The sequence below is a fragment of the Cherax quadricarinatus genome, chromosome 30, assembly GCF_038502225.1.
Source record: "Cherax quadricarinatus isolate ZL_2023a chromosome 30, ASM3850222v1, whole genome shotgun sequence".
NCBI lineage: Eukaryota > Metazoa > Arthropoda > Malacostraca > Decapoda > Parastacidae > Cherax > Cherax quadricarinatus.
Window position 1 is genome coordinate 34,187,515 of NC_091321.1, and position 27,500 is coordinate 34,215,014.

General features: G+C 42.9%; 1 protein-coding gene across 9 annotated transcripts in view; it reads left to right on the forward strand.

The window, feature by feature from the left end:
• Nucleotides 1–27,500, forward strand: part of LOC128692563 (protein tramtrack, alpha isoform) — a 397,508-nt gene that overhangs the window by 190,747 nt on the left and 179,261 nt on the right. The window contains exon 5 of one of the 9 annotated variants that reach the window (XM_070090088.1): nucleotides 8,732–9,431. The exons of the other annotated variants lie outside the window; for them this stretch is intronic. Within the exon in view, the coding sequence (XP_069946189.1) occupies nucleotides 8,732–9,301 (570 nt within the window). The 3' untranslated portion in view covers nucleotides 9,302–9,431. Of the gene's footprint in view, nucleotides 1–8,731; nucleotides 9,432–27,500 lie in introns of those variants that run through there. 9 annotated transcript variants of the gene reach the window in all.

Genomic DNA, 27,500 nt, shown 5'->3' on the forward strand with positions numbered 1-27,500 from the left:
AATGTTAATAACATAGAAACATGATATATACTCTAGAATGAATAAAATGTGGCATTAAGAATGTCACGAGTGGTGGTGTGTTTTGTTGTTGGGTGTATAAGGGCCACTAAAAGATAAGCCTTACATGGTGTGAAGACGGCAGCAAGAGGCAGCAGAGGTGGCGGTGTTAGTCAGTAGCCCTATATACCTCCAACAACAGTGGAGGAGTCAGTTTTGTGCTGTCCTTTTTCTATCGATTAATAGCTTAACTAAACCATACCACGGGTGGGGTTTGAACCTGCATTCAGAGTCTCAAAACTCCAGACCGTCGCGTTAGCCACTGGGCCAGCTAGCTTCAATAAGATTCGTCCAACTAGGTATATTTCTACACCATAGGAAGGTTAGTACAGTGGACCCCCGCTTAATGATCACCTCCAAATGCGACCAATTATGTAAGTGCGTTTGTACGTGTATGTTTGGGGGTCTGAAATGGACTAATCTACTTCACAATATTCCTTATGGGAAAAAATTCGGTCAGTACTGGCACCTGAACATACTACTGGAATGAAAAAAGTTCGTTAACCGGGGGTCCACTGTATAGGCACCACTGTCCACAGATGCAAGTTTTTACAGACGAATCTCCTGCTAGCATGGCCGTGACGAACTATACCGCGGGTTCAAACCCCATCTGTGGTATAGTTTGTTTGCAATCATGTCATTACGATTTCGTGAGTCAACTTAACTTGCTTGTTAATGCTACACTTTATTGCTGGGTGGCGCTATAGCCTTTATCGACTCCTGCTCTTTTAGTGTCTTACGTATTCCAGAATGGCCGAAAAAGGCACATTCTCCCCCTTTCTCAGTCCTTTATCAAAGGGCTGGCCGGCACTAGGAACTTTCTTTGGGCTTATTTAGCAGTTGCAAGCAAGCACTTAAAAAGAATGGAATAATACGAAATGTATCGTATGAGTGTGTGGGATCATGCTCACTGGCTGATGAACAATAGCACACTGAGTATTGGGCCGCTGTTGCCATGCGGACACGTTTGGGATGAATGACTATTACAGAGTTCAATGACTATCACTGAGCCAATATTCCGACGAAAAAACGTTACTTATTCCGAATCTTACAAAATTTGACTACGTAATTTGGGGGTTGACTGTATAATCATTGTATGCAGTTGGGGCAGTTTGCAAAACATTTTGAAGATTTTAATTAAGTGGAACAGTTTTGGTAACCTAATTGAGGTTAGAGCTATCATGAACCTGTTTGAGGTTAGGAGAGCTATCATGAGCCTGGAATACATATACTGTATAAAGTCTGGGGTAGTATTTTTGTATGCATTGTGTGTGCCTGTCTGTCTGCCTCTTCATCTGCAATTGGATTCACCTGTTTGTACAGTTAGCAACAAGGAAAATGAAGACAGATTAGGGGTCATAGAGACATGGCAACTCCTGGAAATAATAAGCAGCATTTAGTTTGATCGCGTGTGTATACACAATAAGTGTTGTAACAGAGGCAGTGATTGTTAGATGGGTTGCGTGTATGTGTGTGTGTGTAATGTTAGTCTACTTTGGTTTTAGCTGAGCACCTGAAATTAAATATATAAAGGATAATGTTATTGATCATCTCTTCTTTATAATATTACTGATAATCATGGCTAGGTGTATGATGGTGTGATGTATCTAATTTATCTAACTTCCTTTTCTTTCTCTCTCCCTTTCCTTTTTACTTGTTTTTCTCTCTTACTATTTGTCTATCTTTTTCTTTTATCTTTTTTCCTCTATTTTTTCTCCCTCCCCCCCCTTCCACCACACAGTCCACAGACTGTTAGACAATGAAAGCATTATTGTTATGGTGTGGTGCACTACCACACAGTCCACAGACAGTTAAAAAAAATGAAGGCAGTATCGTAATGCATTATCAAGTATCCTAAAATAGTGAAAATAAACGTGATTTCTGACATGACTCGAACATCCACTTCAAAGATGTCTCGATTGCTTGCTTCCTGCACTTGGCCCCCAGGCCATGACTCTTGAAACTCCATATTCATCATGACCTACAAGAAACTACCAACTCGTGCTGTGGATATTCTATGGAAGAGAAGCCTAGACACAGGAATTGCCTCGCATGCCTTAAAAACCCACTTGACATAACCCCATGCCATATAGGCGAGAGTAAAGTAATCACTAAATATTGACTGACTACTGATGTCCCACATCAAGATCTTTGAGAAAGTCTTAAGAAGTAAGATTGCTAACCACGTGGAGTCTCAAAAATATTGCACAACCCTGGGCAGTGTGGGTTTAGTACAGGTCGCTTCTGCCTCACAATTGCTTAACCATTATGACATGGTCTTGGATGATTTGGAAGACAAGTATGCTGGTGTAGTGTACACAGACTGCAAAAACCATTGACAATGTGATCATGGTGTAATAGCTCACAATATGCATGTAAAAGTAATAACTGGAAAAGTGGGAAGATATTTAATTTTTTAACAGCTTCCATAATAAAAAGCTGTTTGCTATGGCACAGTACTTGTCTGTGTTCTTTCCTATTTTTATATCAAGTATAGACAAATCATAGATGATCATCCTTTGCAGATGATGCTGATATCTGTGTGAGCATGGCATTCATTGAGGAAACAACCTCCAAGCTGATAGTGTTCCAGTAGGCCACTGACTACAATATAAAGTTCAAGGAGTACAAATTTGTTACTCCATCATGGAAAGATTGAGAAAATAGAACAGGAGGAAGTATGAAACAAAACTCATATCACTTGATAGAGTGTAAGACTAATTAATGTAAGAGACTTGGTGATATAATCAGTATCAAATTCACAAGGAAAATGTTAGACTGGATAACTAAAACTTTCAGAGAGATGCCAAGTCAGTGATATTCTGCATCACTTGTTCCCTCTAAGCTGAAGTACTGCTGTACTCTTTAACAGCCTTGTTTAAGGCAGGTGAAGTTGCAGACCCGGAGAATGTGCATAGAACCTTTATTGCTAGCATAAATTCAGTCAAGTACCAAAATTATAGAGGGCACTTTAACTTTATCGATTTTTACTCCTCGGAATAGAGGCAAGAATTATAAAATGCATTATAATCTATACTTGGAAAATCTGCATACACAAACCTTTCCTTATGAAAGTAAAAGGCTCAGCAGTTGATGCAAAATACCCCCAATAAAATATAGGGGTGTAGCAAGTGAGTACATTAAGGGAAAACTCGTAAAGTGTGACGGGACTTAGATTTTTAGAAAACCTCCTTTCATACATAAGGGGGATTACCATCAGACTCTTGGCTATATTCAAGTCTCTTCCTGATCAGCAGGGGTGTGGTGCATACTTTGCATGGTTGCAAACAAATCATGGAAAGGGTGGGGCTTGAACCCATGGCAGGTAAGCCATTTGAGTTGTACACACACTTGCCATGTGTTCAAGTCCCACCCATTTCATGATTTGGACAAAAGAAGCTTATTTCCACGAAATAAACTTTTACATTCACCAAATAAACTTGTAATGAAGTGTTATGAAAAAGTAGCACAATAATTAGCATGAAAATTATACCATAAAGCAATATAGTGTATTTTGTGTGACTTCAAGAAACTTCATGGTAACCCTTCCAGTGTAGGAGTGCTTCATTGAAGTTTGATGAGTAACTCAGTTTTGTTAACCCTTTCACTGTTGAGACCCCTGCTCACAAACTTGCTCTGTCAAAGAATTTAAAAAAAAAAATCTTGTGAAATGATAGAGAATATTTTCCTGGTGGTAATGATACCAAAAGTATGAAATTTGGTGAAAAACTTGTGAAATTACGCTCTCGCGAAGTTAGCGGTCTCATCGATATATACGCATTGGAGATTTCGCCCACTTCAAGCCCTGTTTTCAGCCAATTCCATTCTTCCAGTCAACCAAACTCATAGCCATTTCGCTAGAACTCCATTTGTTCTATCGATTGAGTACTTGAAACAGCCCATTTACCGATTTCAGCTATCCAATAAAGTGGCGAGAAATTGGCAGTTTGGCCACTTTCACACAATATTCAAAAGATGCCACTTTCAAAATAGCATTTTCTCTGTTCATTAGTCACGTCCTCAGGCCCCTCTTATATAACTCTAGCTTTCCATTTTGATTTTTTATTCACACAAAAAAATATAAAATTTACTGTTATGCAGACCACTGCATTATTGTAATTGTATAAATAATGTCAACCCATTCATGACTGCGTATTAGAGTGGCCAGTTGGACATACAAGCGACCATGCAAGGGTGTCACTAGCACGTTAAGAGACAATACAATAAGTGTCAGGGGCCCAAGACTGTTCAACTGCCTTCGAGCATACATAAGGGGGATTACCAATAGACCCCTGGCAGTCTTCAAGCTGGCACTGGACAAGCACCTAAAGTCGGTACCTGGCCAGCCAGGCTGTGACTCGTACATTGGATTGCGTGCAGCCAGCAGTAACAGCCTGGTTGATCAGGCTCTGATCCACCAGGAGGCCTGGTCACAGACCAGGCTGTGGGGGCGTTGACCCCCGGAACTTTCTCCAGGTAAACTCCAGTGCCTGCTGCAGGATTTTTTTTATACTGGTCATGGACTGGGCTGTGGGGGGCATTGACCCCTGGAACCCTCTCCAGGTATGCTGACCATGCAGACCCATTCTCTCACATGTAGGGCTACCAGCTTTCTCCTGCTAGATTTGAAGCCAATAGAATTTTGGGGTATTATTACAGCACCAACAATGGCTTGTAAGCCATACTAATATGATACCAACAGTGAAAGGGTTAATGGAGACATTAGGGTGATTGCCCCACTACACATACAAGTCAAAAGTTTCTTGTATACCTCCATAATATATATGGGGATGCTATCAAATTGTATAACTGCAACATCAGTTATAGCTCCCTTAACTACTCTAGCCTTGGTAATCTGAAAAATGCTTAAATCAGGGAAACCTTTCAAGTGTACATTTCTCCCAGAGTGGAGCATTATAAAGTATTTAATAAAGCCCTGTCATGAGTAAAATTCAGCTATTTTCTTGCTGTAATGTAAGTGCCTGTGACCTAGTTACCACTTTTAGGTTATGCCACACATTCCTAGCCTTGTTTTCACTATAAATCATGAAACAATACCTTCCGAGTTGACTCACGAAATCGTAATGACACGATTGCAAACAAACCATACCCTGCCCGTGGTATGGTTTGTTTCCTTCCGAGTTTATATAATGAGAATAACACCACTACTCTGTAGATCAAGCTAGGAATTAAAATGTTTTAGAGCTCTACATTAGGTCTACTGGTTCAAAATTACACACTCCTGGCCTTATGTCAGTGACACAAATTTGCAGCCTGGAACATGGCTAACTACTGTCACACAACCTAAAATTGATCAAAATTTCCAACACTTCAGTTGGTAGTATTTACATTAACAGGTAATGTTTACATTCTTCACATGGTACCAGGTACCATGTAATCAGTGCATCTTAAAGTATGCATTGGAAAATCCCTGGATACATGTCTGACAAATCACTTGTAGTCCATGAGATTAAGGTCAAGGAATTAACAGCGACTACACTTGGGTATTAATTCCCCAAAATTCATGTGTAGAATGCGATTTTTCTTTAACCCTGTTACTTGCTACAATGCCCAACCAGAATTTGGGCCTCTGCATTATTTATCATAGTTATTTGATTAATAATGCGACTCATCACTTAAGAGGTGCATAGTTATACCATAAAATTATTTTAGAATCTTTGGTAGAACTTGTTTTTGATATGCAGTATAATTATACTTGCTTTGGCCATGTGCTTGATAAGTTTTGGTCATCTATTAGGGTTTATAAAGTGTAGCTTATTACATGCATGAGTGATCTTGCTGACTCTGGTTGTCTTCTTGTTGGATGTTATTTTAACTAACTTAGTTCTTCCTGTTATTGTTAGCCATGTGTTGCTGCCAAGTTGTGTCATGGAAACTTATACTTCTGCTACAGCCATGAGTGTATAATTTTGGACCAGTATGCCAGTTTCCGAGCTTTGATCTTGTATTTGATTCTCATCTTGATTTACATGGTATTAGTGGTCTTCGTTGTATTTTTATCATTGTTTGTATTGAAAGTTAGCAGGTATGTTCTGTTGTATGATTTATAGAGGCATCAAAGCTAGATTAGTTAGACATTGGCATAATCCCATAAGTGGTAATTTCAAAGACACTTCTATTAGGGGAATACTGTTGAAAGGTTTTTCCCATTTAGTGCCTTTCAAATTACTATGGAACTATATAGCTATTTAGTACAATATGTGTAGACTGATTTGGGGGATTACTGTCTGGGAATATAATAATGGAGGTTTGAGAGACTGTTTTTACTTTAAAATGTCAATAATTTGACTTATATCTGTGTAGTGTGTGGCAAACATTGTGGTATCTTCATTAACGTAATATTGCGTTGCTTGTTAAACAAGAATGATGGTGTTTCAGTCTCAAAAAATTATTAATTTATGATAGAATTTTCATGCAAGTTATGTACTTCTTTTTGTCTTAGTTTTTATTATGCGTTCATTTGGAGCATGCTAAAGTTTATTTGATGGATATAAGCTGTTTTAGCCAGTTTTCAGTGTTGGCATTCATATTCTGGTGGCTTCACTGCCACTAACTTCTCCATGTTTCCTCTATTTTTTCCTCAAAGATGTGCGAGATTTTCATATCCCCTCCCGCTCCCCGTTCCACCCTGGCACTAATGAAGTACGGTATCCTTAGCCATTATGAAACCTTTTATCAATTCTGGATGGTGCTTAGACATTAAATTTTCATGAAACTTTCTAAATTTTTGTCAAATATATATACATAAATTTTTTTAAGCAAGTTTTATCACTGCTATATATTGACTAAATATTGTGAAGTACAGTATTATAATTTTATTGGATTGTTTAATGTGGTAGTTTTTTCCCACTCAAAAACTTTTTTGACATGATTAATTTGGTATTCATACTCATATTAAGCCAATACATATAACTTAGGTTCATTATCTGCCTGTAACTACTCTTGACTTTGAGACAATAACTGATGCTAAAATTGACTCCAGGGATGACCAGCCATTTATCAGAAGTATTTGCTCTGACTAGGTTAATGTAATCAAGCCATTTAGCGTGTTAATTTCATTAATTTTTTATAATTATTCATTTTTTAATCCTGTTACTCATATGAAGGCTTAGTAGATTATGTGAACGGATTGCACAAAAAGTGTTATGTAATAATAAAAATTGAGCACCAGGTTGTGCAGTGAGGTGGGCACAAGGGCTGGTTAGGTGCAGTGAGGGGCACCAAGGCTGGTTAGGTGCAGTGAGGTGGGCACCAGGGCTGGTTAGGTGCAGTGAGGTGGGCACCAGGGCTGGTTAGGTGCAGAGGTGGGCACCAGGGCTGTTTAGATGCAGTAAGGTGGGCACCAAGGCTGGTTAGGTGGAGTGAGGTGGGCACCAGGGATGGTTAGGTGCAGTGAGGTGGCCGTAGCAGTAACGGTGCATTTCCTCTTGTAGGCAACGTCCCCGGTGTGGACTCCTCGCGACCTCTTCCCTGGTGCCGGCCTCTCATCGCTTCCCCACAGCCTCGCCCGGGCCCCAAGGTTCTCGCCCAGTGAGGGAGGTGTGCCTGGATCTCAGGGTCAGGCCTTCAGGCATGCGGTCCCACGCTGCTGTATCTGCTACAAGACCTTCATGCAAAAAAGTGATCTAACTCGGCATATGCGGATTCACACTGGGGAAAAGCCTTACGTGTGTCATATGTGCCCATATCGAGGAAATCAGTCAACACATTTAAAGAAGCATTTGTATCTTGTCCACAAAGTGGACAGCTCATTGAGCCAGCCACAAAGGAAAACCTTCCCATGAAATGGAAACCTTGTTGTAAATGATTGTCTTAATGATTTTTATTTATTGGTTAAAGTAAATTGCTATACTGGTGTCTTGAATGGCATTACATTTCCTTGAAAGTACAGGGCATATTTTGACATTAATAGTATTCTACAGCAGAAAATCTCCCACAGTACTTTGATATCTTTGGAATTTATTACCTCGCATCGGCTGTCCATCACCAGTCATCAGAACATAAAGCACAGAGTGCCAAGCAACAAGGCTAAGATGAACTCTCTCTTCTCTTCTAGGGATGGACGGCCAAAGAAAGACTCCCAAGTGGTGATGTCTCCATCGCAGGCTCCATACTTGATTCTGAGTATCCCCAAGATGGAGCTGTCCTAGCTCTCAGCACTTCTCTGTCTTTAGATGCCATAGTCCCTGGCCAAAGCTTTTCTTCTCATGGTTCCAGTGACCACAGAGGACACACATGTCCCTTCTGTGGAAAGAGTTTCATAAAAAAATTCAATCTCACAACACATATTCGTATACATACAGGTGAAAGACCATATGCCTGTCCCAAGTGTTGGTATCGTGCCAATCAGCGTTCACATCTGAAAGCACACGTGGTTGCAGTTCACAAAGGGGACAACTGCTGAGTGTTCAGCTGTATAGAAACAGATTTGTTTAGAAAGGTTGCACACAAGACAAGTTAAAAGTTTCCAGTGGTATTGTTAGGGAATACTTCAGTCAAGTTGAAGTTTTCCATTTGTTTGCAAGTTGTCTGGTAGCTATGTTAAGAAAGCACCAGATTTCATTATTCCTGAAGCTAGTATGGTGAGTGTTGTTGGTGCAGCTGTACAGTGAAAGGGTGCCACAACTGAGACCTCTTGTTTCTTTCTTTATAGGCTACAGGGTCGGAGCTCATGTCTGATCGCTCATCTCCGCTCCTTCCTCCTCCTCCCTCTGCTCACACTCACCTTCGACACTTCCATCGAGTGGCGTCACTTCATGCTGCTGTTGGAGAAGGCTCCCGTTTGGCTGCTTCTACCACTAGTGCTCAGCAGGGCTCCAGCTGGAGTGTCCTAGGAAGTGGAGGTGGCATTGTTGTGGATAGAAGTGATTTTGACATGTCATTGAATATCCTGCACTCTTCTCGGTCTGGTTATTCCTCTAGTCAACAAATGGCATTGTCAGACCATTTAAGATTGGCTAATAGATGGAATGACACTATGAGTAATGGAGCATCTATTCTTGATCTTGGTAGCATTCAATCCAAGGGAAAAAATCGTGTTTGTGACCATTGTGGAAAAGTTTTCCAGTTTTCTAATGACCTAAGAAAACACATTAGGACCCACACTGGAGAGAAGCCTTACAAGTGTCCCTACTGTAGTTATCGAGCAACCCAAAAGGTGCACTTACGTGGACACATCTTGCGACGACACAGACCCATACATGCCCTCAACCAAGATGGATAGATTCTATCCCAAGATTTATGTCATGCAATGCAGTACTGTAGTTGAAGTTCAACTTGCCTCTCTGCTCTTGGGGGCATTAATATAATGATAATGAAGAGATTGGGAACATTTAAGAGGCTTTTTTTTTTCCTTATAGGGTGTGCTGGCAGGCCCCATGGTAGGCGTAGACATGGATGCTCCCCACACTTCTCAGCCTGACACCAACTTTCTCCGCTACAAGGCTCAAGACCATCTTGGCAGGACACTTTATGGGTGTCGTGTGTGCGCTAAAACCTTCTTCTATGCTGGGGATTGGCGAAAACATATACGTACTCACACAGGAGAAAAACCATACCAGTGCCCTGTTTGTTTTTACAGGGCTGCACAGAGAACAAATTTAAAGAGGCACATACTTAGAAAACATCAAACTCGATCGTTGCCTACTGTACCTCCATGATTTACATCATTGCTGCTGCACCTTGTTCAGTTTAGATTGGTTCTGTGCTGAATGACTTGTGTGTCAATGAAGTCAATTTTAGAAATAATTATTCATCTGGCTATCTGGATAAGTCACTTAGCCAGAGGTAAATGCTGGAAATTTCTGGTGCTAAGTCATTAAGTTTTAAGTACTGTATAATATAAAATCAAACCCATTTTAAGTTCAAAGACTGACAGAAACCATATCTGCTTTCTGTTGTAGAGCTGGCTGGGAGTAATCGGGGTTCCACTCGTAGGCCAAGACACTGGCAAGGAATATGGTGTCAGGAAAGCTTGTCAACTGCAGGCTTTATCCAGCAACTTTTCTCAAGTCAGTACCATGGTGACTGGGGAGAAACTCATGGCTGGACCAGGAAAGTTCACCTGTGAATTCTGTAGCAAGAAATTTAGTCACAAGAGTGATCTCACCAAACATCGACGGACTCACACAGGAGAAAAACCATACCAGTGTCCTCTTTGCCCGTACCGTGCTACTCAGTCCTCACACGTTCGACGTCATGCTCGATTCTTGCATGGGCAAGATGTGTACGAGTATAATTCTACTGCTCCTTGACCTACCTTTGTTACTTGAACATAAGAATAGAAGAGCAATGCAGTAGGCCTACTGGCCCATGCTAGAGGCAGGTTCTATTCTCATGAGAAAGAATGTACAGAATGTATACATATTAATCTTGGACTTAAATTATTTATTTTTCGTTACGTTTGTTTGTCGAGATGTCAAGTTAAGCTTGAGTTCCTTTTAATGATTGTATATTTTTGTACATGTGCCAATAAACTTGTAAATGCATGTGGGCAGTAAATATTAACCTAAAATGATTTTTAATGTATTTATAAAGCATGGTTATGAAAACATGCACACATAAGTAATGTACATTCTACACATTAACGATACAGTACACACTATTTTATGGGTGTGACGTGCTTGGCCATTGAGCCAGTCTATTAACAATAGTATGAAGTAGAATGTATTTTTTTTTCTTTCCCCCCCCCTCTCTCTCCTTATCTTTCCCTTTCATTTTCTTTCTCTTTTTTCTTTCTCTTTCTTTTTTCTTTGTTTCTTTCTCTTTTTCTTTCTCATTTTCTTTTCTCTTTCTCTCCCTTTCTCTTTCTTTCCCTTTCTCTCTTTCTCTTTTTCCTTTTCTTTTTCTTTTTTTCTTTTCTTTTTCTTCCTTTCTCTTTCTTTTTCTTTCTCTTTCTTTTTCTTTCTTTCTTTTTCTTTCTTTCTTTCTTTCTTTCTTTCTTTCTTTCTTTCTTTCTTTCTCTCTTTCTTTCTCTTTCTTTTTCTCTTTCTCTCTCTTTCTTTTCTCTTTCTTTTCTCTTTCTTTTCTCTTTCTTTTCTTTTTCTTTTCTCTTTCTTTTCTCTTTCTTTTCTTTCTTTTCTCTTTCTTTTCTCTTTCTTTTCTCTTTCTTTCTCTTTTTCTTTCTCTTTTTCTTTCTCTTTTTCTTTCTCTTTTTCTTTCTCTTTTTCTTTCTCTTTCTCTCTCTTTCTCTCTCTTTCTCTCTCTCTCTTTCTCTCTCTCTTTCTCTCTCTCTCTTTCTCTCTCTCTCTTTCTCTCTCTCTCTCTCTCTCTCTCTCTCTCTCTCTCTCTCTCTCTCTCTCTCTCTCTCTCTTTCTCTCTCTCTTTCTCTCTCTCTCTCTCTCTTTCTCTCTCTCTCTCTTTCTCTTTCTCTCTCTCTCTCTCTCTCTCTCTCTCTCTCTCTCTCTCTCTCTCTCTCTCTCTCTCTCTCTCTCTCTCTCTCTCTCTCTCTCTCTCTCTCTCTTCACACAGGGTTTGACAAGGATCCCTAGCATTATTGACAAGCTAAGAGCTGTTACCTCTCTCGATTACACTGCAAATTTCTAAGTGATTACCTCTTGCAGAATTATATTTTCATTGAAAAAAAAAAAAACAAGAACTTTTTGGCACTGCAGTACTTTAAGCATGATATTAAAGCTTCAGATTGTATGTTAATAATAGAAGAATCACACTTTTTTTTTTTTTTTTTTTTTGACAGTAATGGTTGATCTTTCTTCCTACATGTTACTGCAAATTTTATTTCACCTCTTAACTGGAATTATAAATTATTATTATTGCTACTTAATTAAGATAAATTGTTGCAAATTGAAAACAATTAAGCTTTTAAACTAGGATGTTATCAGAAAACTAACTTAGTGGAGTATGACAACTCTTACAAAAGGAATCAAGGACTTGTTTAAGTAAAATTCTAAATTTATATTAATTGTCAATTCTCGGAAGTGCTGAAGTGATAGTCTCTAGGTCTGCCTGGTAAGTGAGACACACTAGGTCTGCCTGGTAAGTGAGACACACTAGGTCTGCCTGGTAAGTGAGAGACACTAGGTCTGCCTGGTGAGACACACTAGGTCTGCCTGGTGAGACACACTAGGTCTGCCTGGTAAGTGAGACACACTAGGTCTGCCTGGTAAGTGAGAGACACTAGGTCTGCCTGGTAAGTGAGAGACACTAGGTCTGCCTGGTGAGACACACTAGGTCTGCCTGGTAAGTGAGACACACTAGGTCTGCCTGGTAAGTGAGACACACTAGGTCTGCCTGGTAAGTGAGACACTAGGTCTGCCTGGTAAGTGAGGCACACTAGGTCTGCCTGGTAAGTGAGACACTAGGTCTGCCTGGTAAGTGAGGCACACTAGGTCTGCCTGGTAAGTGAGGCACACTAGGTCTGCCTGGTAAGTGAGACACACTAGGTCTGCCTGGTAAGTGAGACACACTAGGTCTGCCTGGTAAGTGAGACACACTAGGTCTGCCTGGTAAGTGAGACACACTAGGTCTGCCTGGTAAGTGAGACACACTAGGTCTGCCTGGTAAGTGAGACACACTAGGTCTGCCTGGGAAGTGAGACGCACTAGGTCTGCCTGGGAAGTGAGACACACTAGGTCTGCCTGGGAAGTGAGACACACTAGGTCTGCCTGGTAAGTGAGACACACTAGGTCTGCCTGGTAAGTGAGACACACTAGGTCTGCCTGGTAAGTGAGACACACTAGGTCTGCCTGGTAAGTGAGACACACTAGGTCTGCCTGGTAAGACACACTAGGTCTGCCTGGTAAGACACACTAGGTCTGCCTGGTAAGACACACTAGGTCTGCCTGGTAAGACACACTAGGTCTGCCTGGTAAGACACACTAGGTCTGCCTGGTAAGTGAGACACACTAGGTCTGCCTGGTAAGTGAGACACACTAGGTCTGCCTGGTAAGTGAGACACACTAGGTCTGCCTGGTAAGTGAGACACACTAGGTCTGCCTGGTAAGTGAGACACACTAGGTCTGCCTGGTAAGTGAGACACACTAGGTCTGCCTGGTAAGTGAGACACGCTAGGTCTGCCTGGTAAGTGAAACACACTAGGTCTGCCTGGTAAGTGAGACACACTAGGTCTGCCTGGTAAGTGAGACACACTAGGTCTGCCTGGTAAGTGAGACACACTAGGTCTGCCTGGTAAGTGAGACAGACACCAGGTCTGCCTGATAAGTGAGGCAGACACCAGGTCTGCCTGGTAAGTGAGGCAGACACCAGGTCTGCCTGGTAAGTGAGGCAGACACTAGGTCTACCTGATAAGTGAGACACAGTAGGTCTGCCTGATAAGTGAGGCAGACACCAGGTCTGCCTGGTGAGGCAGACACCAGGTCTGCCTGGTAAGTGAGGCAGACACTAGGTCTGCCTGATAAGTGAGGGAGACACTAGGTCTGCCTGGTAAGTGAGGGAGACACTAGGTCTGCCTGATAAGTGAGGCAGACACTAGGTCTGCCTGGTAAGTGAGGCAGACACTAGGTCTGCCTGGTAAGTGAGGCAGACACTAGGTCTGCCTGGTAAGTGAGGCAGACACTAGGTCTGCCTGGTAAGTGAGGCAGACACTAGGTCTGCCTGATAAGTGAGGCAGACACTAGGTCTGCCTGATAAGTGAGGCAGACACTAGGTCTGCCTGATAAGTGAGGCAGACACTAGGTCTGCCTGATAGGTGAGGCAGACACTAGGTCTGCCTGATAGGTGAGGCAGACACTAGGTCTGCCTGATAGGTGAGGCAGACACTAGGTCTGCCTGATAAGTGAGGCAGACACTAGGTCTGCCTGATTAGTGAGGCAGACACTAGGTCTGCCTGATAAGTGAGGCCAACACTAGGTCTGCCTGGTAAGTGAGGCAGACACTAGGTCTGCCTGGTAAGTGAGGCAGACGCTAGGTCTGCGTGATAAGTGAGGCAGACACTAGGTCTGCCTGATAAGTGAGGCAGACACTAGGTCTGCCTGATAAGTGAGGCAGACACTAGGTCTGCCTGATAAGTGAGGCAGACACTAGGTCTGCCTGGTAAGTGAGGCAGACACTAGGTCTGCCTGGTAAGTGAGGCAGACACTAGGTCTGCCTGATAAGTGAGGCAGACACTAGGTCTGCCTGATAAGTGAGGCAGACACTAGGTCTGCCTGGTAAGTGAGGCAGACACTAGGTCTGCCTGATAAGTGAGGCAGACACTAGGTCTGCCTGATAAGTGAGGCAGACACTAGGTCTGCCTGATAAGTGAGGCAGACACTAGGTCTGCCTGGTAAGTGAGGCAGACACTAGGTCTGCCTGGTAAGTGAGGCAGACACTAGGTCTGCCTGGTAAGTGAGGCAGACACTAGGTCTGCCTGGTAAGTGAGGCAGACACTAGGTCTGCCTGGTAAGTGAGGCAGACACTAGGTCTGCCTGGTAAGAGCACAATTACCAAGTTTTCACATACACTTGAAAGTGTGTATGAAGTGTCACACCTTGTGATAACTAGTTCATACTTTCTCTACTCTCCCCCTCCACACTACTCTCCCCCTCCACACTACTCTCCCCCTCCACACTACTCTCCCCCCCCTCCACACTACTCTCCCCCTCCACACTACTCTCTCCCCCTCCACACTTCTCTCTCCCCCTCCACACTACTCTCACCCCCACCACACTACTCGCTCCCCCTCCACACTACTCTCTCCCCCTCCACACTACTCTCTCCCCCTCCACACTACTCTCTCCCCCTCCACACTACTCTCTCCCCCTCCACACTACTCTCTCCCCCTCCACACTACTCTCTCCCCCTCCACACTACTCTCTCTCCCTCCACACTACTCTCTCCCCCTCCACACTACTCTCTCCCCCTCCACACTACTCTCTCTCCCTCCACACTACTCTCTCCCCCTCCACACTACTCTCCCTCCTCCACACTACTCTCTCCCCCTCCACACTACTCTCTCCCCCTCCACACTACTCTCTCCCCCTCCACACTACTCTCCCCCTCCACACTACTCTCTCCCCCTCCACACTACTCTCCCCCCTCCACACTACTCTCCCCCCTCCACACTACTCTCCCCCCCTCCACACTACTCTCCCCCCCCTCCACACTACTCTCCCCCCCTCCACACTACTCTCTCCCCCCCCACACTACTCTCCCCCCCTCCACACTACTCTCCCCCCCTCCACACTACTCTCCCCCTCCACACTACTCTCCCCCTCCACACTACTCTCCCTCCTCCACACTACTCTCCCTCCTCCACACTACTCTCCCTCCTCCACACTACTCTCCCTCCTCCACACTACTCTCCCCCTCCACACTACTCTCTCCCCCTCCACACTACTCTCCCTCCTCCACACTACTCTCCCTCCTCCACACTACTCTCTCTGTCATGTGGGTTTCGAAAACGTGGATAGGGTAAAAATACTAAGGTAGGCTGGTAGTACGTATAATATAACGGAATGTGTGTGAAGGCGCCAACCACCGTCCTGCCTCTCTGCTCTCTATCGTAAGACTGCCTGACCCACAGTGCCTATGTGAGGGGGTGTTTGAAATCCTGCTATGGTCAGCAGCAATATGAATACAGTCAATGATTCACGCAGAGACGGTTGGTAGTGAGTCATCTACTGGTTACTAGGAACTGGTACTACTACTGAGAGCTTGGCGATGCTAACGTATGTCGTCCCGACATACAACTAATACAAACTAGAGATGGCAGGTATACGGCTTGGGCTGATTCTCTACAATGTCAAAGTACACAACAATTGAACATTATAACATACATAAGTAGAATATTGGAATGGAAGCTTACGTAACTGAAACTGTAATGCAATACAAGGTATAATATAGCACAACTCATCGAATGAAACTCAACGTTGAGATTACACAATAGAAGTGATAAAAAAAAATTTGATCGATCGATCTGTATTCATGTGATCTACGGATTCTGAGGAAGGAATATATACAAAGAAAGAAGTGTTTAACAGAAAGGCAGATTCGGTGCACTCAAATCTAGACTGTTAACTCTCAGAATTTGGAGAGAACGTGAACAAAAAAAAATTCTTGAATACTGATAAGCTGATACTGTAATTATTCATCTATACAGGTTATTTACATTTAACCCCAACTCTGCTAGGGTGAGATTGACATAAGCAGAATGGGTGTCATCTCTGGGAGGATCAAACTGTTGCACTGGCTAACTCATGCTGTATTTGAGACAAATCTGAATTGGTAGTTACAAATGATACTTGAGGATTTCTCAATACCTGTCGTGTACGTAGGGAATAACGACATTCAGGTTGATCGTTTGACTGAGTATCAGAGGAAGAGAGTACAGGATCAGGAGGATTTTCAGAGTCTGTCACATTAGTCTGGGTTGGAACATCATTGTCATCACATACTAACTTCATATGATCTAAATGCTATTCTTTATACTGACCAGTACTAATTTCTCTAACCTTATACTTATTACCAGTGAGATGTTCAACTACTCGATAAGGACCAACAAACTTTTGATCAAGCTTTGGCATTGGAGACGTTTTGTTAAAGTTAGTCAGCATAACTCTCGAACCTACTTTGATTTTGGATGGCTTTGCTCGAGTGTTTGTGACTCTTGTAAATTCTGCTGTTGATTTATGAAGTGTTTCACAGTTCTTCTAAAAACACTTTGAGCTAAGCTGAGTGCGAGTTGCTATGAAATCATCAGGGTTGTAATTTGGTTTCGGATTAGAATATAACAACTCATAAGGCAAACGTTTATCTACACCATACAATGCATAATGTGGAGTGTCACCTATGGAAACATTGTAAGCAGAATTTATAGCACACTGCACATCAGGTATAACTTCATCCCAAGTTTCACTGTTGGGATTGATAGTGGCTCTCAAGACATCAAGTACTTTCTTATTGGTACGTTCTGCTAACCCATTGCTGGCAGGATGATGAGGAACAATGGTGGATTTAGAGATCTTGTACAAGGTACACAAATTTTCAAGAATCTCATTACAGAATTCACCTCCATTATCTGTTACTAGGGACTTAGGGGTGGTATGCCTGCAGATAATGCATTCTTTAAACGCTTTAGCTACTGTCTCGGCAGTCTTATCTGCAATAGGAACTAACTCACAATATCTGGTGAAATGGTCTACCATAACACATAGATGTTTGTTGCCTTGGAGGGAACATTGGAAATTAGTTAACAAATCTAGCGCAACTCTTTCCCACGGTTCGCTAGTAGTTGGATACACTTGGATTGGATTAGGACCATTAGCATTACCTTTATGTTGCATGCAGACACTACATTTCTTAACATACTCAGAAATATCAGTTGCCATACGAGGCCAAAAGTATTTCAACCTGGCTTGTTTTACTGAACGATCCATACCAGGGTATGCAACACCTGGTACATTGTGAACTAGCTGTAAAGCTACATTCACTAGTGACTGTGGAATTACTAACTGGTATACTCTTCTGCTAGGAGTACCCAACTCGGCTGTTCGATACAGTAATTCTTGGTTCATGACAAAGTCACTGATGGGTGCTGGTGGCTTCACAGTCAGAATAAGATCTTCCTGGAGCAGGAATCGAATCACACCAGACCACATGGGATCTGTTCGTTGAGCATTCTTTACATCTTCAGCACTAAATGGAGGGTCTGCAGTTACTATACTAACATGTCGCGATAAGGCATCTGCGACTACATTTGACTTGCCAGGTAAGTGTTCAAAGGTGGGATTGAACTCTTGGATAGTCAAGGTCCATCTGGCTAACCTTCCAGTAGGTTGTTTGTTCTGGAATAAAGGTATCAGTGGAGCATGGTCTGTCAAGACATGAACAGAGTACTGATAAATAATGTCTCGGAAGTGCTTTAAAGACCATACTATTGCTAAAGCTTCTTGTTCAGTTACTGTATAATTACGTTCAGCCTTTGTAAGGACTCGGCTAGCAAATGCAACTGCGTTGTACTTGCCATCGGTCTTCTGAGCTAGTACGGCGCCTATGCCAATTGAACTAGCATCAGTTGTCAGATAGAAGGGCTTAGAAAAATCTGGAAATTTCAAAATTGGAGCAGATGTTAGCTTTTCTTTTAGAGTTTGGAATGCTCTTTCTTGACGGAAGATCTAAACAAAAGGAGCATCTTTCTTATTAAGCAACTCAGTTAGAGCAGCAGCTATGGAAGAAAAATTGGCAATAAAAGATCTATAAAAACCTGCTAAGCCCACAAAGGATCTTACGGCATCAGCAGTTTTGGGAGTTGGAAAATTTAGTACTGCAGTTACTTTACTTTGGTCAGTCGTAACCCCTCTAGGAGTGACTACGTGACCAAGAAACTTAATTTCTGATCTGAAAAATTGACATTTAGACAGTTTGATCTTTAAATTGGCTTCTTCAAGCTTACCAAGTACTACATCAAGTCTTTTCAAGTGTGTATCCACGTCTTTAGACATGACGATTACGTCATCTAAGTACACCATAAGTGGTAGTACGTATAATATAACGGAATGTGTGTGAAGGCGCCAACCGCCGTCCTGCCTCTCTGCTCTCTATCGTAAGACTGCCTGACCCACAGTGCCTATGTGAGGGGGTGTTTGAAATCCTGCTATGGTCAGCAGCAATATGAATACAGTCAGTGATTCACGCAGAGACGGTTGGTAGTGAGTCATCTACTGGTACACTGGTTACTGGTAACTGGTTACTAGGAACTGGTACTACTACTGAGATCTCTCCCTCCACACTACTCTCTCCCCCTCCACACTACTCTCCCCCCTCCACACTACTCTCCCCCCCTCCACACTACTCCCCCCTCCACACTACTCTCCCCCCTCCACACTACTCTCCCCCCTCCACACTACTCTCCCCCTCCACACTACTCTCCCCCCTCCACACTACTCTCTCCCCCTCCACACTACTCTCTCCCCCTCCACACTACTCTCTCCCCCTCCACACTACTTTCTCCCCCTCCACACTACTTTCTCCCCCTCCACACTACTTTCTCCCCCTCCACACTACTCTCTCCCCCTCCACACTACTCTCTCCCCCTCCACACTACTCTCTCCCCCTCCACACTACTCTCTCCCTCCTCCACACTACTCTCTCCCTCCTCCACACTACTCTCTCCCTCCTCCACACTACTCTCTCCCTCCACACTACTCTCTCCCTCCTCCACACTGCTCTCTCCCCCTCCCCACTACTCTCCCCCTCCACACTACTCTCTCCCCCTACACACTACTCTCTCCCCCTCCACACTACTCTCTCCCCCTCCACACTACTCTCTCCCCCTACACACTACTCTCTCCCCCTCCACACTACTCTCTCCCCCTCCACACTACTCTCTCCCCCTCCACACTACTCTCCCTCCTCCACACTACTCTCTCCCTCCTCCACACTGCTCTCTCCCCCTCCACACTACTCTCTCCCCCTCCACACTACTCTCTCCCCCTCCACACAGCTCTCTCCCCCTCCACACTGCTCTCTCCCCCTCCACACTACTCTCTCCCCCTCCACACTACTCTCTCCCCCCTCCACACTACTCTCTCCCCCCTCCACACTACTCTCTCCCCCTCCACACTACTCTCTCCTCCCTCCACACTACTCTCTCCTCCCTCCACACTACTCTCTCCCCCTCCACACTACTCTCTCCCCCTCCCCACTACTCTCTCCCCTCCACACTACTCTCTCCCCCTCCACACTACTCTCTCCCCCTCCACACTACTCTCTCCCCCTCCACACTACTCTCTCCCCCTCCACACTACTCTCTCCCCCTCCACACTACTCTCTCCCCCTCCACACTACTCTCTCCCACTTCACACTACTGTCCCCCCTTCACACCACTCTCCCCCTCCACACCACTCTTCCCCTCCACACCACTCCCCCCTCCCTTTAAAATTAAGTCCTTTCTAAAAATTTATCTTATTCGTTTACATATATTTTTTTCATTTGTTATTGTAAAAATTAATAATTTTGTACCAACAGCACCTGTAGAAAACTTACCTAATCTTATTATCACATGTGCAATTTAATTTAGCCCAATGCAACTAAACGTATTTTAGATAAGTTTACAGTAATTTAATAAACAAACAATAAAATATATTTTTTCGTTAGGTTCAGAATGATTTTTGCGAAATTATTGCATACACAAATTTTCGCTTGCCTTGTTCGGCAAGAGCGTTGCTATTTATGCCAAGAGCGGCAAGTTTTATGTTGTGCTGGAATGCAGCACATAGACACTGCTGGTGTCTCCTGTGTTGATATCCAGTATCCTTTTCTCCTCTAATCACTCTTCTCCTCCTCCTCCTCCTCCTCCTCCTCCTCCTCCTCCTCCTCCTCCCCCTTCTCCTCCTCCTCCCCCTCTCTCACCTCTCCCTCTTTGCAAATTCTATCAAAACTGCTGCTGCTTTTTTTCAATTTTCTTAGTCCCATCTTGTCTCTTCCCATTTTCTCTTATGCTCTTGTTCCAGGGATGGTGAGGAGCTGTCATGCTCTTGTTCCAGGGTTGAAGATGATGGTGAGGATCCTCCATGCTCTCGATCCAGGCAGTTCCACCTGCACACTTGTTCTTTGGATTGCTCCTAACTGCCTTCCATTCCCTAGGCGCTATATGACTCGCATGGGTTGAGCACTTCCCCGTGATGATACCCTAATAATAATAATAGCAGTAATAATAAGAGTAATGTGCATCAGAAATGAATTCACAATACCCTGGGTGGAAAAAAAAAATTAACCTTCACTTCAGGAATTAACATGGTTCAGATTCCTCCTCTGCCAGTGTTAGGTTAGTGTTGACACTACTGGTCCAGCGCACACCTGCACTGGTTCAGTACACACTAGTCCAGCACACACCTGCACTTGTTCAGTACGCACACTGGTCCAGCACACACCTACATTGATCCAGCACACACCTACACTGGTCCAGCACACACCTGCACTGGTCCAGCGTGCACCTGCACTGGTCCAGCGCACACCTGCACTGGTTCAGTACACACACTGGTCCAGCACACACCTACACTGGTCCAGGACACACCTGCCCATCTTGTGAGAATTTAGTGGTGAATTTATGGTTGTTCAGCATTCTAGTTGAGATCGATCGTTGCCATGCACGTGGTGAGGGATAGCATGGCGTGGTTGTGAGGAATATGCTGCCATGGACTATCATAGTTGGGTGGTCGCCACGTGGTGATGAGGGGTATGGTTCCATGGACTATCATAGCTGGGTGGTCTCTAGATGGTAATGATAGGTATGGTGCCATGGACTATCATAGCTGGGTGGTTCCCACATAGTGTTGGGTGTGATGCCATTGCTGAGGAATATGCTGCCGTGGACTATCATAGTTGGGGGTCTCCTACATTGTAGTGATAGGTATGGTGTCGTGGACTGTATATCAGCCATAACTGGACAGTTTAGCGTCTTCACAAGACAGTAACTCTGATGTGACACAGGTTTAACTTCTTGCACCACGTGTTTTTTGCTTACTCTGTACTACAGTTATTTAATTAAGGTCAGGATCAGCATGCTGAGGGCATTTTACGAAAGCAGCATTGATGAATAGACAAATAACCCCACACAGGAGAGAGAAGCTTACGAAGTTTCGGTCCGACTTGGACCGAAACTAGTATATATAGGCGAGGTGGGGGGCACATAGATGAATGCCGAAATACAGTACCTTCTAATTCTCGATGTTTACATTTTGAAAGCTGCAATATATTAATATTTTTGCGGGCATATGCAACTGCCCTTAAGTATTCATCTGATATGGCTGTTTCTTAATTTTAAAAGATCCATCGTTTCCTGTCCAGTAGATAAATTTCACTATTAGTCCTTTGTATTAAAAGCTAGCATTATAGCTGTAATTTAAGATCCAGGGTGAACCTCAACTGTAGCAAAGATGTTAACATTTGGTTTAGTATAATTAAAACATAACCAGTTGTAACGTACATCAAGGCTATACAGTAATACAAGGTGTTTCCATGAGTGAAATGAGCACGCGGAATCAGCAAGGATACCACAAAACTAAACTCTACATCTTACTCTCAGTATTTTTTTCAACAGTTTTCAGTTTTCATTTGCTTAAGAGGGCTGGTTGACAAAAGATATGTAATAGCCCTAGAAACGTACTCATAAAGTACATGTACAATGCAAGAAATGTTAATTGGTGATTCCATCCATTATTACAAGGTAAACACTACCTCACATCAGTAGTATGTGTACAATGAAAGTTAATGGCTGACTTCATTTTTACGAAAAATAACATAATTGAAAAGTAAATGCAAGTAAGGTTGTGATGTGATTTTTTTTTTCAAAGATTCGAATGACACTATATCACCATAACGTTTTGATGTACGGCGCATAGGAAACCTCTGAGGTGTGCCACTCAGTGTTGCTTGATGTGCTTGCTTCGCTAACAACACAGCAGCTGTTCTCTGGTAGGTGTTGCACTTTACAGCGCTGCTTGAAGTGCTTGCCTCACTAAATACAACAGCTCTTATGGGTAATGGTCACCGTTATTTATGAGTGTGCTGTTACTGATGATGAGCGAAGTATGATGTGGTTTGTGAAGAGAGAGAGTGGTTGACTGAATAGGTCTGCTTGTTTTATGATGGTTTTTATATGACAGTGAATTGATCAAGGCTGCAAGTAAATTGGTAATGATAGGAGCCTGGCCCATGGCAGGGCTCCAGAAGTAGAAAGACTCTGGAAACTCATCAAAGGTATGATGATGAGAATGATTGAAACTTTATTTAAGTGCTACATAACCAAGCTGTTCCATTGCTTTGTACCAATGACCGAACCAGTGACTCGAAGATCCACTAGCAAAGATGTAACCTTTAGGTCTTTTCGACACCATCTAGACTCGTGTGACATTGTAGCTTCTAGATTCTCGCGACACTAGTCTTCATTCCTGTGAGACTGTAACTTCTAGTTTCTTGTGACAGTGTCACTGTTACCCCATTATTCTTATTTACTCTTGCATTGTCTTCATACATTAACGCTCTTATTATATTCTTATATAAGTCATCTTGTTCCGTATATTATTCATTACACAATATCCACATCATCCTCAATTGTAAGTGTAAGCCGGAGTGCAGATGCTGTACTCTTGAGCGAGCACGGGTTGGGCCTCCACAAGGTCGCATAATCTGCACTTACATCCGTAATCTTGGGTGGATTTGCTGGTTTTCTACTCTTAGGTAAAAGATTGTGCCGGAGCTTGGCTTCCAGAAACGACTCTACAGAGAATTAAGACTATCCTCGAGCTTGGCTTCTGGCAACCCATGGAATTTACGGTGTTATCCGTGAATTTAACCCCAGGATCTCTTCGCATTGCTTGTATGAGGTCAGGAATTCATCTTCCCTTCATCTGTGAGATTCTCGTGGAAAACATCCCTCTACTACTGACGAGTAGTGTTACATGTGATATATTAAATTGAAAAACTGAAACATATTTTATTTAGAACATACAGTATTATTGGCTGAGTTAAGGTTTCATTTGGCACTGATATTTGAGGCTTTTGCTGGAAATAACTGTTCCAATCTTTTACAATGGTTAAAATGTGATAACAGCATTTGAGATTGAAGGAAGTTATGATTAGGCTCGTGGAGGGAATTAAACTGGGTGGAATTAAATGTGGGTCGGCAGTGGGGTTTAAAACTTGCATTTTAATTTAACCGTGATAGACATTGCTTATTGTTTAGTGATTTAGAAACATACTTATACCCTATGAACAACTAATACACATTTGAAGTTAAAAAATAATAAAATTTTTAGGAGTTTAATTCACTTTGCCTCAGTACACATGCTCGCCTGCGTGCTAACACGTATATTATATTTTCAACTTGTAATACAGTGTGTGTTACAAAATGACAACATAAGGAAAACTTATTATATTTAGGAAACATTCCAGATGATGATGGAATAATAATACAAGTAGCTGTTTCTCTAGACCATTTTGTGATTATTCTTGAGGCAACAAACTTGTTATATTTGTGTTGTGGAATTATCGAACATGGGTGAAGTAGTTGAAAGGTGGGACGGCACCTGAATGGTGTTTCTCTTCTAGGCAGCAGCAGCCGCCCTTGTCCTGGAAGGCTCAGCGTGGGAGCATGAGATGAAGGTGTTGACTGGTGTATCATCACTTCATCAGCAACATCATCTCCATCAGCAACAAGGCAGTATTCATCACCACCAACATCACCCAGTTGCTCAGCTACAACCACGCACAGGACCTACCTACCCATGTCCATTTTGTGGAAAATATTTTGATCGACCCTCCCACAGAGATCGTCATGTTCGCACACACACTGGAGAAAAGCCATATAGCTGTCCAGTCTGCTCTCATTCCTCCAGTCTCAAGGAAAATTTGAAGGCTCATATCCTTTTAAAACATCCAGAATTTGACCCAAGAACATTCACAGCTTCTGTTCCGTATAGATGAGCTTGTAGGAACACTTTTTTATTGTAAAGTTTGTCTTGCTCATCATAATGCTTGTTGGCTGTGTGCTTGTGGCATCATTTAGTTGACCATCCCTAATGGAATTGTGCTCAAGTTTGTATTCGGGGCAGCTGCTGGGGAACATAAAAGATAAATATATATTGAGCAGTGAAAAGTATGAACAGCAGCAAAAGGATTGTTACTAGAATATCGTCTTGCCAGCATACAAAACCTGAGCAAGTTATCAATGCCCATGGACACGGTATGGGCACAACTGCCAAGGCAGCAGTGCTCATGTGGCCTTTCTCTTGTTCTAGGGTGGCGCCGATTGGCTGATGTGTGCATGGCCCGGGAGGGATGGTGGGAATGTGTCCCAGTCCTCCTCTGCAACACTATCCCTGCCCAGCCAGATGCCGCTACCTCTGGCTCCTTCTGCTACAAGACCTGCCCATCTCTCGGTGGCTGCTAGTGGATGTGGCCAACCACAGCACCAGGCTGCTCTTGATATGATCCAACGTAACACTAGTAGTGACCATGTCTGTGGTTTCTGTGGCAAGAACTTTAGTGCTCCTGCTTTTCTTCGACGTCACATCCGTGCTCACACTGGAGAGAAGCCATTCAAGTGTCCACATTGTGATTTTCGGGCCACACAGAAAGGAAATCTTAATAGTCATATAATTAATAGACATAATTCTCCTGCTCTGTCAATGCTAAACACACAGCCGCTCTTGCACATTGATTAGCACTCGGTTCCAAAGACATTTTTATAATTTAGTTACGAATTTTATAGTTTAATTACGAATGGTGGTTGTAGTTCCTTGGTGTATATTTTGTGTGCCATGTTCAATTATGTCCCCAGATAATTTTATAAGCTAGAACATTCAAAAACTAGTCAGTGTTCACATATGTGGATTCCTTAGATTCATTTCAAATAGGATTTCTTAATTCAAATGATTTAATAAAATTATCACATTTTGTTTTTTGTTTGATGTATACAAAAAGTTCTTTACTGTTGAGATGAGGATTTAAATGTGATGCTTATTATTTGCGAAAATGCATTTACTTAGTTTATTTTTAATGTTTTACTTTATGGAAACTTTTGATGGTACAGCTGAACTTCGCTTACACGGAGTATTCAGAATTAGGACTGGGGGGGGGGAGTTAATGTTCAGAATCACTTAGAGAAAGATAACGGGAGATTGTACATCTTCTGGGGGAAAAATGTTAGAATATTGGAGATCAGGTAAAGAAATAATGAAAGCTAGTACTAATATTAGAAGGACTTTTGAAACCTGCATTTGTCATATGGTAATTTTTTATATTAATTTTTATGTAAATGTCAAATTTGGCTTTGATATTTATTCATTCATTAGTTTGTTTTGACAACTATATAAGATAAATTATATTAACATTTTAATATGGTTTGTGAAGCAAAAGAGCACTGGTTCTGGAGTGGAGGTTTGTGGTGAAGTAGTGATGTGGGTTTGCAAAGAGAAGTAGAGCTAGCAGTGATAGGGCGGTTTCTCGTTTTCTAGGCATTGGTGGGTGGCGGTGATGGCGATGGAGGGCTTGAGGATATGCTCTTCTTGGCCCTTCCCTCAGAGCTGCAGGCTACTGCTGCTGTTGGAGTTCCACCAGTCACTTTCCATTCAACTGGTGGTTTCCCGCAGTCCAACCATCCCTCCACCGCTGCTTCAGTTGCTAATAAGCGATGCTACTGGTGCCATCTTTGTAAGAGGGAGTTTCCTTTCCCTTCCAAGCTAAATGAACACATGCGAACTCACACAGGGGAGAAGCCATTTGCATGTCCCATTTGCCCTTTCAGAACTTCCTTGAAATGGAACTTAAAATCTCACATGCTAAGACACCAGGACGCAATGACTAGATCTAAACCACAGACTTGAAGTACCAGTTCAAAGTTTGAGTGTTCTTTGCTAATGTTTCTCTACAATTTGTGCTTAAATGTGGCTTACTTAGTCATCACTTTGTTTGCGCTTAAATTTAGCGACTTCAATTTTTTCTGCCACACAAGTTTGGTTGTGTAAGCAGCTGACAAAGTGAACGTGTCTAAGTGATGATGTAGACATCTGTACTTTTGAAAAGTCAGTAGAAACTACATTTGATAGAGATTGAAGAACTATTGTATTCTATTATGGTGCTGCAGGTATGAACCATGAAATATTTAAGTTACCATTCTCTGTAAAGGAAGTGATTTTTTTTTTTGAGCAAGTCATGTGATCTCAAAAAGTATTAATGTTTATGAAAGAATAGATTAATCTGTATGAAGAATATAGTTATGACGGCTTAAATAAATATTTTAATTAATTTACTGAGTGTTTGTAGCCTTAACCAAAGTAGATGTTTTTAAAGCATGCAATGTATACAACAACTCTTAAAATTAACAATATATATATTACACACACACACACACACACACACACACACACACACACACACACACACACACACACACACACACACACACACACACACACACACACACACACACACACACACCACACACACACACCACCTCCACACACACACCACCTCCACACACACACCACCTCCACACACACACACACACACATACCACCCACACCACACACACACACACACACACACACACACACACACACACACACACACACACACACACACACACACACACACCACCCACACACACACCACCCACACACACACCACCCACACACACACCACCCACACACACACCACCCACACACACACCACCCACACACACACACACCACCCACACACCACCCACACACACACCACCCACACACACACCACCCACACACACACCACCCACACACACACACCCACCACCCCCACACACACCACCACACACACACACCACCACACACACACACCACACACACACACCACACACACACCACCCACACACACACACACCACACACACCACACCACCCACACACCACCCACACACTCACACACCACTCACACACACACCACCCACACACACACCACTCACACACACACCCCCACACACACCACCCCCAC